The sequence below is a fragment of the Pongo abelii genome, chromosome 3, assembly GCF_028885655.2.
Source record: "Pongo abelii isolate AG06213 chromosome 3, NHGRI_mPonAbe1-v2.0_pri, whole genome shotgun sequence".
Classification (NCBI taxonomy): Eukaryota; Metazoa; Chordata; class Mammalia; order Primates; family Hominidae; genus Pongo; species Pongo abelii.
In genome coordinates this window covers 196,896,716-196,916,281 of record NC_071988.2, presented here as the reverse complement: position 1 = coordinate 196,916,281, position 19,566 = coordinate 196,896,716, and the positions used below count along the sequence as shown (strand labels likewise).

Below are 19,566 nucleotides of genomic sequence, written 5' to 3'. Positions count from 1 at the left end.
AGATGTTTTTTAACACACAGGTTGCTATAGTTTAAAAGCCTATTTTATACTTCAAAATTCAGGTGATTTTTACACAAAATAGTGCAAATTACCTGGGTAACCTACATTTTCCTTTAGAAATGCAAACAACAGCATGATTTTCTAAGTTATAAGGATGCTATTTTAGCACTTACATAAGAACAATTTAATTCTAATTTGTAGGATATGGAAAACTTTAAGGCAAATAATAAATTTGCATTAAAATTTTCATGGACGCCAAAGAAATGGTAGTCTAAATGAACATGCTTATTAAAGAATAGTGGAAAATCGATTTTCAATTTTTGCAAGCTTACAACAGTATTCTCAGGTAGTTTGGACTGTCAGTTTTTCTTTCAAACTTGTGTCCTCAAAATTCAATGGCTTATACATCTTACAGCTGAAATATTTTCCAATAATCATATACTTTTGTTTTGCAGGTGGAATCACGCTACTTTCATAATTCCCAAAATAACTATTTTATACCTTACTGCATCAACTTTAGTCATCTTCTCATTTTTAGAAACCATAATAACTTCTTTTTTTTCACTTTCGTATTTTATAATATATTATTCATTGAGGAGCTACTTTCACAGAACCAACATAATTTTCTTTTCTTTTTTTTTTTTTTTTTTTGGAGACGGAGTCTCACTCTATCGCTCAGGCTGGAGTGCAGTGGTGCAATCTCGGCTCACCACAATCTCCACCTCCAGGGATCAAGCGATTCTCCTGCCTCAGCCTCCCGAGTAGCTGGGACTGCAGGCATGCACCACCACACCCAGCTAATTTTTGTATTTTTAGTAGAGACGGTGTTTCAGCATATTGTCCAAGATGGTCTCGATCTCCTGACCTTGTGATCCACCTGCCTCAGCTTCCCAAAGTGCTGGGGTTACAGGCATGAGCCACTGTGCCCAGCCGATAATTTTCAAGAGTTCAAGCCAATTATTTGATCTTTTATATTATTATGAAAAAGCATTATCATAGGAGAGATATAACAACTTTATTAAATGTCTTCTCATCTTTTAGACCTTCAATTTAGTAGTCAAATAAACCCTTACTCATTGGTAGCCAGCTACCATTACACTGTAAATAAATGTATTAAAGTAAATTATTAATAATTTGCATTATTAAATATTATATTTCTCTCAAGTATGTTTCATTTATCATATATTATTAAATAATTTTTTATTTAAATTTTTCTTTAAGTCCCTTCATTTACAAACATGGAAAATTCTCTTCAGTTTGCCACATTTAAAAGAAATGATACTTTTTAGAAGAACATAGTAATAAATTTATGAAAAGTTTATGTTCTTAACATGAAATAAACTTCTGCCGGATATAATTCACAATTTCAACCAAACCAATGTGCCTGAAAGGTAGTCGTATATAAACTGGAATACATGACCATCTTCTAAGTATTCCAAAAAGGTTAGTGTAAAACAGAAAAGTGGCATAAAGGGAGAATAACATAAACCAAGCAGTATTATTGAACTAGACTGTATTTTCTGAGGAATTGACTTCGAATTGAAATAAAAAGCTTTAAAAGGTTTGTCTCCATGAGAAAGAAAAATTCAGTCAATGATCCTGGTATATTCCCCTTCGACATCATATATTTATCCATTTAAACAAATAATGCAAAAAAAAATCTAGTTTATGAACATATATAACACAATAGATTTTATCTTGTTTTTTTAATGTAGATATTCAAGCAATATGTAGAAAATATCAGAATTTAGTTTTCCCATTAAAACATACCCTTTGGGATTTCACATTTATTAAGAGGCACATCTATACAATGCAGCAGGATAAATAAAACTTCAATAGGGAATACAAACCAATTCATCTTTATATGCTTCGGTTATCATTTCCTTATATTAATGTAACTGTTAACCATGATAAAATTGGTAATGATTCTGAGATGCCTGTTATACATGCTCTATTCTGTCATTAAAGGGCCTTGTCACATTTTTCTTTGACAGGATGATGAGGTAAGGGAAAGCCGATTCAGCTTCACAGCCTATGGAATGGGACCATGTCTACAAGCAAAGGACGGCATGACTCCAAAGGGCCCCAACCACCCTGTCCAGGTAATGCCAAAAAGCCCTGATGAAATGAGGAAGGTCTTTATCGACCGGGCCAAGAAGATTGACACCATCTCCCGAGCCTGCTTCCCATTAGCTTTTTTGATTTTTAATATTTTCTACTGGGTTATCTATAAAATTCTTAGGCATGAGGATATTCATCAGCAGCAAGATTAAGTCTCTGGGGGCATGCAAATGCAAATGGTCAATTCAGAAGAAAGTGTCTCTGCCATAGGTGTGTATGTGTACATGTGTGCGTGTGGTATACAAATGATGACCATTGTATTAAAATGGCATATGGAAAAGGTTTGTATTTTGGTTAGCTATGCAAAGTCATGAGAAAGATGAGATTCTTTTAATGAATATGAAATAGTTATTAGGGGATTCTATTTCATATTAATTCCAGGTGATTTGTTTTTTCACAGTAAACCATGTAACAGGAAGCTTTACTGCCAATGTGTTTATATGTTATATAATATCTCATAATAGTAGACATGAAAACTACTTTGAAATTCCTTGATTTGTAATTCAATGCTATTAAATCATACAAAAGCAAATTTTGCACAGTAAATTTTATGAAAGGAAAAGGGGGAAATTATAAAGATAATAAAAACCAATAGTTTGAGATTTAAAACTATTTCCTTATAGTATAGTTACAAAATGGGAAAATAATTAGTTACAGTGGGACATTCACTCATATTTATGGAGGATTGTACATATAAATACTATTTAACCAACATATGTAATTTTGAAAATTTTTAAATAAGAGCATTAAAAGACTTTAATGGTTTGGAATACTAAATTTAATCGTTTAGAATATTAAGTTTTCCTCTGTGCAAATTTAAAACAAATAACATAAGAGATCGTATTACGGTCACAATCTACTTTTCTTAAACTTTATATCTCTAGGAAAGAAGGTGGAAATATGGAAAACAACTTTGTTTTTAAATAAGTGTTATAGCTATGTATTTTTAGTTATTGCCAAACATTGAACAATTCAAGCCAGCACCCTTGTTTTTGTTAGACTTTTAATAGCTGCTTAACTGTATGTGATTGTGTTTAATAATTTGATATAACTGAACAAAATTCAGTAAGACTTTTATATTTTAGTTTAGAATGTGACTTTAAAATTCAATGGGATTAAAGTATTTACATTTTGATAAAAATGAATACAATGAAAACAAAATGGATTCATGAAAGATTTTTTTAATAAAAACCATTTTCCCATCAATGTTATATGGGTCTCAACTCCTATCTCCAAATATAAGGAGGGAAAGTTTTAATTTTAAATGATATAAGTAAGTCATTTCTATAAAGTGAGGACTCTTTTTCTATTTCTGAATTAATGATTTCAAAATCTAAGCCATTCGCAAGATGCGAATAATTTTAAATGAAATTTTTACATAAAATTTTTCAATGACCCCATGGGATTACTTCAACAACAACAGAGCATTAGTAATTTGTTTTTTACAGTGTAATTGGGTGCAAATGTATGATAGAGTTCTTGGTAAACAGAACCAGACTCTGACTCTTTTTCAGTTTTGCTATTTTTTTAACTATTTTTACCATAAATGTACTTGGAAAAGCTTTGGAATGCTTTTTAGGTATTTTAATTATTGGTCAGATGCACAAACTCAGTCCACCAAATTATTCACAGAGAAAACTTTAAAGATTAAGAAAACAATGAACTCAGATGCACAATAGAAAAGCCAGTTCTTTAACAAGATGCTATTTTCTACCCTTCAACCACTCTCAAATTAAAAGCAAAAACTACCATTTAAAACTAAAACCTTTGCAATGTTATGGCACGTCAGCTTATACAATTGTAATTTTTTAAAATAACATTTTAAAAAATAGTAAATGTTAAGCAGTTTTTGCTAGTAAAAGACCAAGTTCCCCTCCTTTATAAGTAACTTAAAACAACACTATAAGGAAATAATATCATGTTTGGCATTACGTGCAAATGACACAACCAAAAGAATTTGTTACTCTGTATGTACCCACGTTGAGGACTGTGCACCTGAAAATCAAACATATGCTTCTTCATTTGGTGTGTATTTAACAAAACCATGGAAACATATTCTTGTGCTAAAGATTAGAGCAAGATATGTCATTTGTATTCCTTGAGAATTAGCAGGAGAGTTTGAGGTAATTATAAACTACATCATCTCGATGTGTCTCTGAAATACCTGAATACGTTTTTCTATACTTTCCACATCTTATTTCAAAAGTTTCCCAACATTGCTTAAGTGAATTCTGCCAGGAGCAAACAGAAATATAATGAATGCAAACATGCTTACTTCCAAAAGAAATTCACAGAAATCACTTGTTTCCATATTTGAGAATATTAAAAATGTGTCTTTGTTAAATCTGAAACTTAGAAAGTGAAAATACCAAACATGAGACAATATTGTCAACAAGGACGTTGGTACATTAGAAATCTATCTCAAAAGTATTACACTTTCCTTAGGCATAGTTTTCCTTTCCTGTTATATTTGTCACTGTCTTACTGCACTAAGAAAATACTTTAACAGCTTTCACTCACAAGGCAACAGTGACAAGGCACATGTGGCTGAATCCAATATGTTTAAAGGAATGTGTCTCCTCCTACGAACTCTTATAGACCTTTTAAAACTGAAAAATTACATTGCAATTAGCATACTGAGATAATATTTGCCTCAATAAGCCCTGTGCCCAACCAGAATATTTTAAATTAAACGAACCACAAAATTATTAATGGCAAGAAATTAAAAATGTGTGCATATACGTTAACTACTATACACACAAATTGGAATTCCAATGTGCATATTCTGAAGTATTTTAAAATAGCCACATTAGAAAATATGGGATTTTTGTGTATGCAGTTTATATCATTTTCTTAAAAAGAATTATTTGTATCTCAATCATTGAAATATTTGATTCCATAGCATATGAATTTATAGGCTATCTTATACATTAGCATATATGTGCCCAACCTTTTCTTTCTTTCCCAACCATTAGAATTGGACTTAACCATAATGAGGCTCTAGAACTTACTTTACAACTTTAAATAGATTCAAGAGTGACTGTATTTGCAAGAAAGCTGAGGGTGTTTAAAACTTCTCTAACCCTTCCAAAAGTTTCTCCATGGCACTGGAGAGCCCATCCAACTCTCAGTGGCTATATTAGGGAATCATCCAGGCTGCTCATCTTATTCTAGAATGAATTCTTATTCTGTTTATATATTCTAATAACTTTTATCTTAATTTGGAATTATAAGTGCTTATATATTTATATATCCCTAAGACATGAATTCATGTATTAGTTTATGAATACCCAGGATCTCATGGAAGGTAAGGGAAATTTTAGAAAAAAAAAATGAATAATCTAAATGTTTAACTAACAGAAGAGAGCAAGCTGTTCACTACTTTAGCACTCAGTGCAACTTAAGTAGTTATAATATTTGAAAAAAGATTTAGATGTATCTTCCATACTATACATCCCTTTTTCTGAACATTTTTTATTCCACTTTTTAAAATATGCTTTTCTATTTTTCTCAACACAACATACTTCAACCTGCTGGTTACTTGGGAGGACTGAATATTATACTGGCAGCTAAATTTTTCTTTCATCTATAAAGTACACATTCCAGGAAATGGACATGAGAGAATACAAGAGACTTGCCAAAATTGAAATCGAAAATACTTGCAGTATTTTGTAAATGGAAAAGAAGGAAACTGACAGCGCCGTGATTCACAGGTGTCCCCTAAAAATTTAGAACACTCTAAGAACAAAACTCTGAGAACAAAAATGTATCTAATGATCCTTAGACAGATATCATTAACAATCCTTGAGGTCATGATATCTTCTACTCCAAAAGTGATTCCACACTCTTTGCAACATACATAATAGCATAAACTCCCCAAATTTATCAGCATATACGACCTGTATTTTTCATCTAGTTAATATTGAACTAGCAAAGAAAAGCAAGCCATTCCAAATATAAGACAATCGGGTGTTAATACACTATATTAGACGACATAGTGTATATGTTCACACAGATTCCCTCTTGCAAATAAAATACCCATAATACCCACTGCATCTTGTACCTGTATAAGAGACATCTTCCTCAGCAGATACATTGGTTTTTATTTTCTTATTTGTGTGCTACAGTGGTAAATATAGCCACTGCATTTTTTTCATTGTTATATAAACCTTACATGAATAAATAAGCAGTGTACACTGTAAATGGCATTAATTTAATTAACTTTAAAATTAAACTTTTATCTCAGCCCCTACTCCTCTTTACAAACATACTGATATTAAAAAGTGAACTTCCATAGGGAGACACCTGGTACTCCAATTACTTAAAAAGTAAAGTGATGCATATTCTTCCATAACAAAGATACTTATAGGCCATGTGTAAAATATAACTCTCTACAATTTAAACGGAACTAGGGCAGGGAAAAATATCCTGGGGAAGCTTCTTCCAGATATGAGGCCAAGAGATATAATCCCAAGTTAGTAGCTAGGACCCACTTACCTGTTTTTTTGGTCTACATTTTACATCTTAATAATGCCTTCATCTCTTCCCTTTCCCTCTCTCTCTCTCTCTCTCTCACACACACACACACACACACACACACACACACATATTGGTAATGAGATGAATTCCTTCAGATTAAAAATACAAACAGTCAATTTTCCTAGACAAAGGTTCATAATCCTGTGATATGTTTTGCAATATTAACTGATTGCTGGTGGAAAATATGAACCATGCAGTCATTTGATTTGGCCCGCTCTTAATTATGCAACAATCTTTTGCCTCAAAAACACATAAACAAAGCTAACTGGATCAAGTCTTTAACCCTTAACAATTGAATTCTAAAACACTATTTGAACCATTTTTGAAGAACAGCTAAATAATTGTCAAAAAGCTTTTTCAAAAGACAGCTAGTAATATTGGATGACTTTGTAGTGTCTTAACAGGTGGTTTTCTCAGTACTTTTTGTTTGTAACACATGAACAAAGAGGAGACATTTAAGGTGATGGAGTATTATTTTTAAAAAGAGATTTTGAACCCTGGCTATGTATTGGAATTCCTTACACATTTTAAAAATACATACATATGCTTGGTGTCCAACATAGAAGATTATGATTTAATCATTGATTAAACAAATATTCATCGAGTACCTTATGTGTGCCTGGCACTGTCCCAAGTGCTAAATTTAGTATCTTTGGAATAAGATCTGAAATTCTGGATGATTGAAAAAATTCCAGAAGTGAGAGAATTTGTGTGAACTTACACAAGCTTATTCTCTTAATAAGGATCAATTTAACACTTTTTAAGTTTTATCATTTTTTTCTTTCTTCAAGTAACTAATTTTAGTTGTCTTTCATTTATATTCTTAGAATTCAAAATAGGCCCGGCCCGGCGGCTCACGCCTGTAATCCCAGCACTTTGGGAGGCCGAGGCGGTCAAATCACTTGAGGTCAGGAGTTAAGACACCAGCCTGGCCCACATGATAAAACCCCGTCTCTACTAAAAATACAAAAATTAGCCAGGCATGATGGCGGGTGCCTGTAATCCCAGCTACTCAAGGGAGGCTGAGGTGGAAGAACGGCTTGAGCCCAGGAGACGGAGGTTGCAGTGAGCCAAGATCGCACCACTGCACTCCAGACTGAGTGACAGAGTGAGACTCTGTCTCACAAACAAACAGACAGACAAAAAAAGAATTTAAAATAAACCTTTGATGTGTTTCAATTCAGCTTTCCTCCCAATGTCAGAATCTTCACCATTACATTATCCACATTCTTCGAGCACCCAGATAGCAACAGGTAGCTCATTACTCTGAGGGCAGTCTTCTGTTCCATTGTGACATAACTCTAGATGATAAAAATGTTAATCTTCATCAAGAAATGACTTTTACTTCCTAAAATACCAAGTAAGTTTATTCCCCTCCCATAAGACAACCAGCATATATTTTCGCATTTCTGCTGTCTGTGTTTAAGTTCAATCAACCCCTATAACTAACTTTATTCTTATTTAAACCATTCATGAGAGCATTGTAAGTGTTAAACAATGATGAGATATTTTCAGGCTTATAAAATAATGAAATATAAAATTAATTATCTACATAGATAAATAGAAATTGATGAAAATTTCTAGGTATATTATTTTCAGTAACTGTTAATGTCTTCCTATAACTTAGCAATAAATTTAAATTAAATATTTTTAAATTTATTTCAGATATGAAGATATTATATAAAACTCTACAAAGTAATATGAATTTAAAAAAACTAGCAGCAAACCATATTAATCATATAATGTATTTTTAGAGTAAAGCTCTAACAAAAGTACAATGGATTAAGTTGTTTTATTTTAATAGCTGCTTTTTCTCTGGGGTGGTTTTAGCAATGGTGCCTTTGGGCAACCCCGCTCACATACACAGTATCTAGCCTGGCTGGTTAATACTAGGGAGCTGTGACTTAAATGCCAGGAAAGGATTCAGATGTAAAATTGTACTTGAATATGCTTGAATAATTTTGCACTTCTTCACTTTTTTCTCTATGAATTATTCAATGGTCATTACTTAAATTTGTATTTTAATGTATGATAAATGATAATATGGGGGGGAAATAGAGTGAAGTACCCTGACATTCTACAGATATAATATGATATGCTATGAAAAACAGAACAAAAAATGTGCCATATATTTTCCATGTACCATCTTTATATGATATACAGTGACTTCATTATTAGTGAGTCAAGTTGTTTAAAGGACTACCAAAAGAACTATTGCTATTTTATGGTTTTTATGGTGTAAATTATTTTTCTGTCTTCTTGAGTCTTATGTCTAAGTCTGTCTTCCTTGTCCAGATGCTGTCATATTTTTCCAGGAAATTATACTGAAAATATATTTAAAAATTTATGCACGATTTCATCAACTTGTTTTTCATTATATTATATTTAGTTCAATTTTGCAACTAACAGACTCTCTATCAGAGTCATTAACCTGTGAACAGCATAAAGTATTTATCATGTAACTATAGATAATTTGATCCAAAACAATAAAAATGAACACTTTTCGAGAATATGGATACCTCTTTTGTCTAATTTTTTTTAAAGACCAGATTTTACCAAAGAATCATGTTGTCTTCCTGACGAAAGTCATGCTACATTCCTGTTCTCATGGAAACTATTACATCTAGGATTACAAAGTCAGTGATATATCATTCAGAGAAGTCTTAATATATGCATTTCATTATAGGGAAAGCACAATGAGAAGGATGGTGAATGGAACTTTTCAACTAAGGATAGAATGAGAGAAGTGTTACTAACTAGAAAAATGACTTGGCATTAGTGTATTTGCAGTTTTTGTTTGTTTGTTTGAAAGACTTCTTAAAATCTGTTTATTGAATAAAACACTTTCACTTCACTTACCCATACAGACTATTTCAAAATGGAATACTGATGTTTTTTTAAATCTATAATTTCATCTTTCTTTTTTCCTCCACAGAGTTAGACTGGAGTTTAGTGATAGAATATTAGTAAACAAGAAATTTTTTTTTTTTTTTTTTTGAGATGGAGTCTTGCTCTGTCGCCCAGGCTGGAGTGTAGTGGTGCGATCTCAGCTCACTGCAACCTCCACCTCCCGGGTTCAAGTGATTCTCCTGCCTCAGCCTCCTGAGTAGCTGGGACTACAGGCGCCTGCCACCACTCCCGGCTAATTTTTTGTATTTTTGGTAGAAATGGGGTTTCACCGTGTTAGCCAGGATGGTCTCGATCTCCTGACCTCATGATCCGCCCACCTCGGCCTCCCAAAATACTGGGATTAGATGCATGAGCCACCATGCCCGGCCAAGAAATTTAAGAAAATATTACAATTTGGTATGTGATAATTAGTCTATCATTTTTAAAGTATCTATAATTTATATGTAACAGTCTGACACTTTTATATATTGACTGGCACAAAGTACAGGAAAAAAACTTAGATTGAAAATTCCTTGCTAAATCAGCATAATGATTTTCTTCCATAAGCTGACCTTCACTAATTGCTTAGATGGTTCATATCATGACATCAGCAAAAACTCTGTACTGAAATACTGCCATAGAATCAGGTCAGGTCATCTGTAAGTACAAGTGCTAGTGATATCTATAGGTAATAGATCCCTAAACAAAATGTATAGGAATAAATGTAATGTGACCACACTAAGAATGGAAAGAAGCTTATTGTAAACTATGATTTATTAAGTCAATTTGTACTACTATCGTTTAAAATATTTTCATTACTCTCATGATATTCATCATTTTCCATATCACTACATTGGTTATTTTTCTCTACATAGTTTATTTCAATATACTCTTGCTGACAGTTGCTTTCTGCCTTGATAAACTGATTTTCTAAATATATTCCTTCTTTGTAATTTTCTGTAATTTGCATTTTTAATTACACATTCATTTGAATCCTAAATTGAATGAGACCATATTTACTGAACTATACTATAAATATTTAGTTTGTTTTTATGTTTCTTTATATTTGTATATTTGACCCCATGTGTTGTCTTATCAGGTTATCTCTGTTGATGCTCTTTATCCAACATTGTACTGCTCTGACAGTATTTAAAAATTCACTTGGGCAAACTGTTAACTGGAAGCTGGGTTGTGAACAGAAGCTGGCACTGTGAAAGAAAATCAGAGCTGGACATAAGTTAAAGCAGTGAAGGCAAATTTTATTCAGGAACTATTGCACTGGGGACAGAGAGACCTCAGTATAGAACTGGGCTGCATTCTGAATACCTGAGTAAGTGGGGATTTTGGATAAGTGATGGTCAGTGAGTGGAAAATTACTAGAGAGGAAACCTCGAAGGGATTCTGGCTAAACTGACTTAGCAAAATTCTTGCTGAATGCAGGCAGAGTGATGAGATACTGAACGTGGGGGGATAAGAAATTTGATTAGATATCAAAGATAAAGGATTTTCGTTAAACTGAACCAGCAGAATTCTTGCCTAATTGAACTAACTAGGCCAAGAACAGATCCCAAGTTGGGGACTAATCAAAAAGGGATCTCAGAGGAGTATGACCAGAGCATGGTCCAGGAGAGAATCGTATCATCATCTATAGTCGATTCTGTGACATGAGGAATGAATTGTCTGAACACTTGTTCTTCAAACAATGAACGAATACTAGTTAAAACTCACGTGACATTCACTCGCAGTTCTGTAACCTAATGGCTCTTGATCTTCCAAACTGGTCTCTGTTCTTAGGCCGTTATAAAATCACTATTTTGATGTCAGGTTCCTTTTCTTTCTGGGGGAAAAAAATAACTCTTCTAAATGATCTGTTACAGAAATAATTATGTTTATAGAGTCTTATTTAAATAACTTCTCCCTCCCCAAAAAGCAAATTCCTACAGATTAACCTTGTTTGAAATACTTATTCTGTGTAAGATCAAGCTTACAGGTATAACATTGAATTTCCTAAGTGGCTAATCAAAGAAAATGGGAACGAAATATAAATTGAAAACAATAAATTTATTCAAATTGCCAAGCTATTTGACAGATAATAGGAAATCCAAAAGCACAAATTTATTTTTAATTGCCAGAAAGTTAAAGAAGATTGATAATAAATTATTAGATCCTTTATAAGAAACACTGCTTTACTGTATCACATTGTACTTGATAAATACCAGAATTGAAGCTGGGTGCTTCCTTTGTTCTCCTGTTTATCTCAGCAAATTTTTTGGGTCTCCACATTATTAGGCCATGAAAACTTCAATGGGTAACAAACAGAAAAGCTTCCTCCACTTTCAGGAGCAAAGCAAAACAGGAAATAATCTGCAGGAACCGTGTGTCATAGACAAGAGTTTTCTTTTATTTTCACTTTAGGTTAGTACTTCTCCTGGGTAATCAATAATCTCTAAGCAAGACTCAGTCTTTTCTAAAGTGATGGAACTTATATTGATGCATTGCGTATAGTAGATTGAAGTATCTTTCCAACTTAGGTGATTAATTTGTGTTTTTTCCTTCTCGAATGAAAAAGAATACGAGAAACTAATGGACATGGTATGTTATTTGCAATTTACTTTAAATCAAATATATTAGAATACATTTACTGTTGTGAATTGGTTATATTTGAAATATCTTTTTTATATTATCTGTGAACATAAATGAAAATGCTGGGGTAAATTAAAAAAGATGGTATTTCAAGTCATCAAAGATACAACTAGGGAAGTTATGTTCATATGACTTATTCACCTAATGGATAATATAATTTCATTTCTAAAAAGAAACTTTAAAAAGTAATATTAATGTGCTAGTATAAGTCATGAGTTGCTTAATGACAGGAATATGTTCTAAGAAATATATCATTAGATGATTTGTCATTGTGCAAACACCATAGGGTGTATTTCTATATACCTACATGGGATAGACGACTACATCTAGGCTAGACTACATGGGATAGTCTGTTGCTTCTAGGCTACAAACCTATACAGCATGTTACTATACTGAATACTGCAGACAACTGTAATACGATGGTAAGTATTTGTGTTTCTAAACATATATAAGCATTAAAAAAGTACAATAAAAATATGGAATAAAAAGTAAAATGCAGTACCCCTGTATAGGGCATTTAACTTGAAAGGAGCCTGCACACTGGAAGTTGCCCTGAGTGAGTGGTGAGTGAGTATGAAGTCCTAGGATATTATTACACTACTGTTGACCTTTTTTTCTTTTTTTGAGATGGAGTTTTGCTTTGTAGCCCAGGCTAGAGTACAGTGGCGTGATCTCAGATCACTGCAACCTCTGCCTCCCGGGTTCAAGCAATTCTCCGTGCCTCAACCTTCTGAGTAGCTGAGATTACAGGCGCCCACGACCATGCCCAGCTAATTTTTGCATTTTTTAGTAGAGACGTGATTTCACCACATTGGCCAGGCTGGTCTTGAACTCCTGAGCTCAGGTGATCCATCTGCTTTGGCCTCCTAATGTGCTAGGATTACAGGCATGAGCCACCACGCCCAGCCACAATACTGTAGAGTTTTTAAAGGCTGTACACTTAGGCTACACTAAGTTTAATTTTTGAAATTTCTTTAATAATAAATTAACCTTAGCTTCATAAATTTTTTACTTAATTTTTTACCTTTTAATATGTGTTATATATTGTATTCTTAAGCAACAAAATATAGCAAGTTCACCTGCTGTTATAAGCATGGTAAATTCCTAAGTGATCAAAATGTTTGATGCTTATCACTCAGAAATACAATTAAAGAGTGTAAAAGGTATTTAATACGCAGTTATCTATTTTAATGTCATTATTTTGTCCTCTACTTCCTAAGTGAGGTGACCTGAACCACTTTGATATCTTTACTGATCATTACAACTACTAACCAAGTATATTCTGAAAGGTTTTTACTAGGTAAGAATATAATTACAGACAGCAACATACTATGTGCTGCATACTTTTAGTTTCAAAAACTCCCCTGAATTGTTTAAAGAACAATTATACATATCCAAAATTGTAATTTTTAAATTTCCTGTAAATTTTAGATCATATTCAGTAGTTACCTAAGGTTGTTACATATTTCAAAGATTATACATTCTTGTATCTTGTAAATGCAGATAGAACATAAGCCACTCTATGCCTAAACCACAAGAGGGCTCCCTCTCATTGGTTTGGGAATTGTAAATGTCATTCAAAAAAAACCATGAGACTAATTTCATTAATGATTGGGGGCAAGATTTTGGCATAAAAGGGTGTTTTAAACTTTTTTAATACAACAAGTCAATATAAACCTTATACTTTAACAGCTTCATTAAACAGTTTTGTGGCAGAGCCTTCTCAAAACCCTTATTTGCAATGAAATGGAGCCTAAGCATATAAGGCAATTTTGCTCAGCGCTGCTGATCCTAGTCACTGTTGAAGCCAGAACTACACTCTCCATCAGTCTCTGTTCTTGATCTTCAAATTGTAGTAAGAGGGTTTAGAAACTGTGAGATAAATGCTAATATCTTCCTGTGGAGACAATTTTACTATGAAGTTTGAAAGAAATACATACTAAAAATGTAAAATTAGAATGAATATAAAATCTGAAACAGAAACAGAAAAAAATTTCAGTGTTACAGAGGAGAATATGCCATAGATACCTGTTTTATCTTCCAATTACTTTCCAATTTCGCTAAGGATTCTTGGTGGAAATGTTTAACCATCACTGGGAACCATGCTGCTCTCTTGAGCTAAGTTAAGAAATAGAAAGACAGGGTACTGATGAGTATATATATTAATTTCAAAGTCAAGAAAGCATGTGCAAGGGTCTCATCAGCATTTAGATCCCTAACATGAAGTTCCTGTTCCACTTCTCTGTGCTTCATTTGAAGTCAATGTACTCTTCCACACAGTTGACTGAATGCCAAAATGTTGGATATGCTAAATGTAGACACAACTTTACATGCAAAAAGAAGATGAAGAGACAAAGAGAATTCTTGCTTAGTTCTCCATTATTATAGCATATAAGAAACCTCTACCTTCAAATACTAAAAGAACTGGTTTATTTGATTGAGTTAACCAGCCATTAATAGTATAAAGATTTAGCACCATGGTATCACATATATAAGAGATAGAATCTATGGAATATCAAAATCTGTTGTCAAGATGGCCACGTTTTAGTTAATTATATGTCATGTTCTTTGCCTTATTTCAACGTGTGACTTAAAATCTATACCTTCAAAGTAACAGTAGTGTCTTAATTGCAATGTTTAAACCACAAAGCAAATATTTGTTAATTTAGATGTGTTCTTTGACTGTTACTTTCTGGCTTTCAACATATGGCTAAATTTCATTCTTAATATCAATTTCTACTTAATAGTGAAAATATAAATATTTGAATTAGACATTAAAAACTTTTATCTCATGCATGAAACTAATTTTGAAAAGCATTTGGATAAGATTCCTTGATTCATCTCTCCTTTATGTCTTCCTGAAGAAAAATAAAATATACTGTAAATCAACATCTTACACACATAGTAAAATTATAATTTAGGAAGACAAAATATAAATAATATGACCCTCCAATTTCAGAATAATCTAAAAACATAGGAATTGGCATCCCTAAAAACCATGCTAAGTCTTCTAGAATTGTAATATGGAAAAGCACATTTTGGAAAAAGAAAAGGAACATGAAATTATTTGAACTAGGCTAGCCTTTAAAAGTTAATTTGGCCAGCACAGTGGTTCACGCCTGCAATCCTAACAATTAGTAAGACTGAGGCAGGCGGATGGAGTGAGCCCTGGAGTTCAAGAGCACCTTGGGCAACATGACAAACCCCGTCTCTAATTAAATAAATATAATACATAAATAAATACATAACAATTTTTAAAAAGTTAATTTGGGTGCCTCTTTGCTCTAAATTATTCCCCTTTGTTTTTTCCTAAGTACATGTTTATTGTTTAATAAATTTATGATATTTTTATTGCTTACTTGAGGTTTGGTATGAAAGTTGAAACCATGAGTTTACTTTCAATTTCTGTGTATTCATTAATAATAAAATTTACTTAAAATGTTGCAGCCCATAAACTCTTTAGCAGTCATTTTCAAAACCTGAAAAACAAACACATAAATCAAATGATAGACATGGTTGAAACAATCAGAAGGGTTTTCAATGAATAAAGTAATTTTTGTGTGACTCTTTCTGACAAGTTAGAAACTATTACAATAGACCAGGCACAGTGACTCACATCTGTAATCCCAGCACCTTGAGAAGCAGAAGCGGGTGGACCACTTGAGGTCAGAAGCTCAAGACCAGCCTGGCCAACATGGTGAAATCTTGTCTCTACAAAAAATACAAAAATTAGCTGGGTGTAGTGGCGCAGTCCTGTAGTCCCAGCTACTTGGGAGCCAGAGGCACAAGAATCACTTGAACCCTTGAACCCAGGAGGTGAAAGTTGCAGTGAGCCAAGATTGCACCACCACACTCCAGCCTGGGAGATGAAGTGAGACTCTGTCTCAAAAAAATAAATAAATAAAAACAAACTCTTACAATAAAGTCAACAAGTCAGAAGTTTAATTGAAATATTTCAAGATAAATATATTGTCTTTGCTTCTTCCAAATTTATGCTTGCCCTAGGTCATCACAGGTTTTAAAATTTAGGAGACTAATTAGGTTCAAGGTCCCTGCTCAGTATGTTCAGTAGAACCAGAGGGACACCTGTGAGGGGAAGAACAATACCACATTAAATTACACAATCGGTGCATTGAAAAGCATTCTAAACCTTGGGGGTGGATTCATAGTAGTCCAGTTACCTAGAAGTCATGTTAGTTTTCTATAGTCATCTCTAGTGAGGAATAAAAACAAAAACAAAAAACAGAAGTGAAAAAAGAGTGCTTGAGGCCAAAATGGTATGGAATTTCCTTTCTTAGAAATGCTGGAAATCATAGCCTCTTGCCTAGTATTAGCCTGATTCAGTCACGGAGACCTTTACCCAGTCATAGTGAATGTGACTCCATGCTTGAAACCATGAGTAAGCTGTTCCTCATACAACAAGATGGATAGTTTTTACAGTCTTTCCATTAATGGGGTAAGTTAAAGTTTAGTGATGAGGATCAAGATCAATAGAAGACTTACACACGTTCTAATTCATATCTCTAATACCTCATGACTGTAATTGCCCTGTATACATGCCACCACTAAAACTGCAATCCTTAGAGTAAGGACCATTTATCATTTATTTTTGAAACCTCAAGCACTTATCTAGTAAGTAATCAGTAGTATGTAGTCATCTAATAAATGAATCAATGAAATATAGCCAGTTATCAAATGTTGGTTATAGTGGAAATTGAGACACACAATGGATTGTCAGGGTGACTATAGCCTAGATTATTTAATCATTTTCTTAAGAAAATTAAATATAAATATTCTGACTGGATATAAGTATCAATTCTATTTATGGCTTATTACTTTGTCTTGTGCCTGTGTCCTTCCACATTACAGGGAGTTACATTACCTTTCAAAACAGATACAATAATGCATTACAATGCACCACACATCTCTCACATTCAGAATTTATGGACTTACGCATGCCTTGAAGTCGGGAAGTTGAGAGTAAAAAAGAATCTGAATGACAATATAACCACAATTTTTTTATAGTACATTTCATGTGGTTAAAAACATTATTTAAAAATACAAAATGATCTTTTATTTGTCCCAGAAAGTGTTATTATTACAAGGCAAATTTTAGCTCTGATCTCTAATATGTTAATCACATGTTCCCAAAATTATCACCACTCAAATTTGCAATTATCCAGATGATTTATTATGATTTAGTCTAAATATTATTATCAATCCAGATGATTTATTATGATTTAGTCTAAATATTATTATCATGACAATTGCTGAGTTTGTTTTACTGTTTGGTGTTCCCCCAAATTCCCTCCAACTTTATCACGCCAGATTTTTTAAGCTGGCAAAACCATTTCGAATCAATGTGATCCTCTGATTTTTTGCTCTCTCACTCAAAAGAAAACCAGAAGAATTTTCTCCAAGCAATTCTGCCTAGTTTTTTTGTGAGGCTCGGATGTATTTATAAACATAACAGGAATGGAAGCTGCCAGCAGCACTGTGCTAAATGGGCTCAGCATACACGCCAACCACGGGGACGTGTAAAAAGCAAGTCAGTGAGAGATTTACTAACATTTGCAATATGTTTCCTTGGTAACGAGTTCACACTTCAGGGGATAACTTTGAAAGCCACCTGCAACATTTTGAACATTTTAATCCTTTTACACTAATGAATTACAATAGAATATGTGCAACTTTGAATTTTAACAGTAATTGTCCCAGTGGGGCTAGTGGGTAAATATTAAAAACATCTGCGGTAGATTCTGGGATCTTGGCAAATTACATCAAGATTCAGTCATTGAAACACAAATGGGAAGATAAATCATATTCAAATATGTTTGTCAGTAATGAGTGTGAATATAATACGTTGTATTTGGTGTTCGTCACACTTTTATACATTGAGGAGGCAGAATGAGGTCAACCAAATGTTGCATACGGGTTTCAAGTATCCACATGTTTTCAACCTTTTCACACAATTTTACATAGTAAAACAACATAAAGAAAATGAAAAAAAAAAAAGTGTATCCAAACCAATGGAGATTTACACATAGCAAAGGTGAGAATGACATTGAAAACTTTCTCAATGATATTATATAACAATGTAAGTCATCTTTCAGAAGAATTACTGTAGTATCTGGAGGCTAACTGTGTTATATCAATTCACCCCTATGATTCAGAACTTATGGCATATAAAAGATATGTTAATATGCACATATCCCTTTGGAAATCACTGTGATTCACCATGATGTCACTGTATATGATAATATGTGCTTCTACACTGATTGATGGTTTTAGAAAGATTTCAAAGAACAGTTAGTACCTGTTGATGTAACTGGTGACAAGGTAACCAATAATATTATCACCTCATCATCCTATAGTATTTGTAGTCCTCTAGCTGTAGATAGTTGTGATGATGTATATTAAAGACTGAACAGGACACCTATCCTCAAGAAAAATGAAATTAGGAGACAAAAGATGAGTACTGGATTATAAAATCATATCCATATGAATGTAATTACTGAGAACACAAAGGGAATTCTACCAAAATTGTTTTAAAAGGTAGCATAGAAAAGTGATTAAGAGATTGTTGGAGCCAAACTACCTAAATTAAAAAGGCTGGTTGCACCATCTACTAATAATAGGTAGTACTACTAGCAGCATCTACTTTAGGCAATTTTTAAACCTCTTTTTGCCTTTATTTCCCCTTATTAAAATGTAGATGCTTTTAAAAATTGTCATGAAAATTCAATGAATCAATATTTGTAAAAGACACACATACAAGAATGCCTGTTAAAATGAAATAAACAAATCACATTTTTATTTGTTAAACTCAGACTACAAGGAACAAATGCTCACTTGGATTAATTCAGGTAATAAAAGTTAATTACTAAGATACAGAGAAAATGATGAAAATAATCTTGGCCATTGGGATATAAACTCCAGGAAGGTAAGTGCACTACTGTTCATTAATGTATCCTGATTTGGAATATGCACTTGGCCTGTAGGCACTTGGAAAGTATTTGTGTAAATAATAGTGATTGAAGCATGGGAAAGCCAGTATTTCTAGATACTGGAAAGTCATTTAAAATATACACCAAAACACTAGCAATAATTAACTACCTGATTAGACCCTGAGAGCAAGCATACACTACTTCCTACTCTGCAACTACTGCAACTACTCTGCAGCTACTGAGAGGAGTAGGAGAAAGTCTTCACCTGACTTGTAGTTTCTCTACAGTCACTTTCAGCTTCTTCTCTCACCACCAAATGCTAACCTCCTCAGTAGATCCCCTAGTCAGACCCTCCAAAAACAAGAATTTAATTGCTTTGGCCACATTCCAATATAGCCTCCCTCTATTGGGCAGAGTTTTGCATCTA

The 19,566-nt window shown here is 33.1% G+C and overlaps 1 protein-coding gene and 1 long non-coding RNA gene across 4 annotated transcripts in view; one reads left to right on the top strand and one right to left on the bottom strand.

Annotated features, from left to right (window-relative positions):
- Positions 1-19,566, top strand: part of GLRA3 (glycine receptor alpha 3) — a 208,296-nt gene that overhangs the window by 179,752 nt on the left and 8,978 nt on the right. For 2 of the 3 annotated variants that reach the window (XM_003776547.4, XM_002815301.5), the window contains one exon: positions 1,995-2,497. In XM_003776547.4, the coding sequence (XP_003776595.3) occupies positions 1,995-2,273 (279 nt within the window). In that variant the 3' untranslated portion in view covers positions 2,274-2,497. Of the gene's footprint in view, positions 1-1,994; positions 2,498-19,566 lie in introns of those variants that run through there. The other variant, XM_054554734.2, reaches the window with a different exon arrangement.
- LOC129059147 (uncharacterized) lies at positions 6,810-14,315 on the bottom strand. Its single transcript, XR_008524879.1, has 3 exons — positions 14,221-14,315; positions 11,278-11,382; positions 6,810-7,961 (listed from the first exon to the last, which is right to left on the bottom strand). It is a non-coding gene; the product is annotated as an uncharacterized LOC129059147 (long non-coding RNA).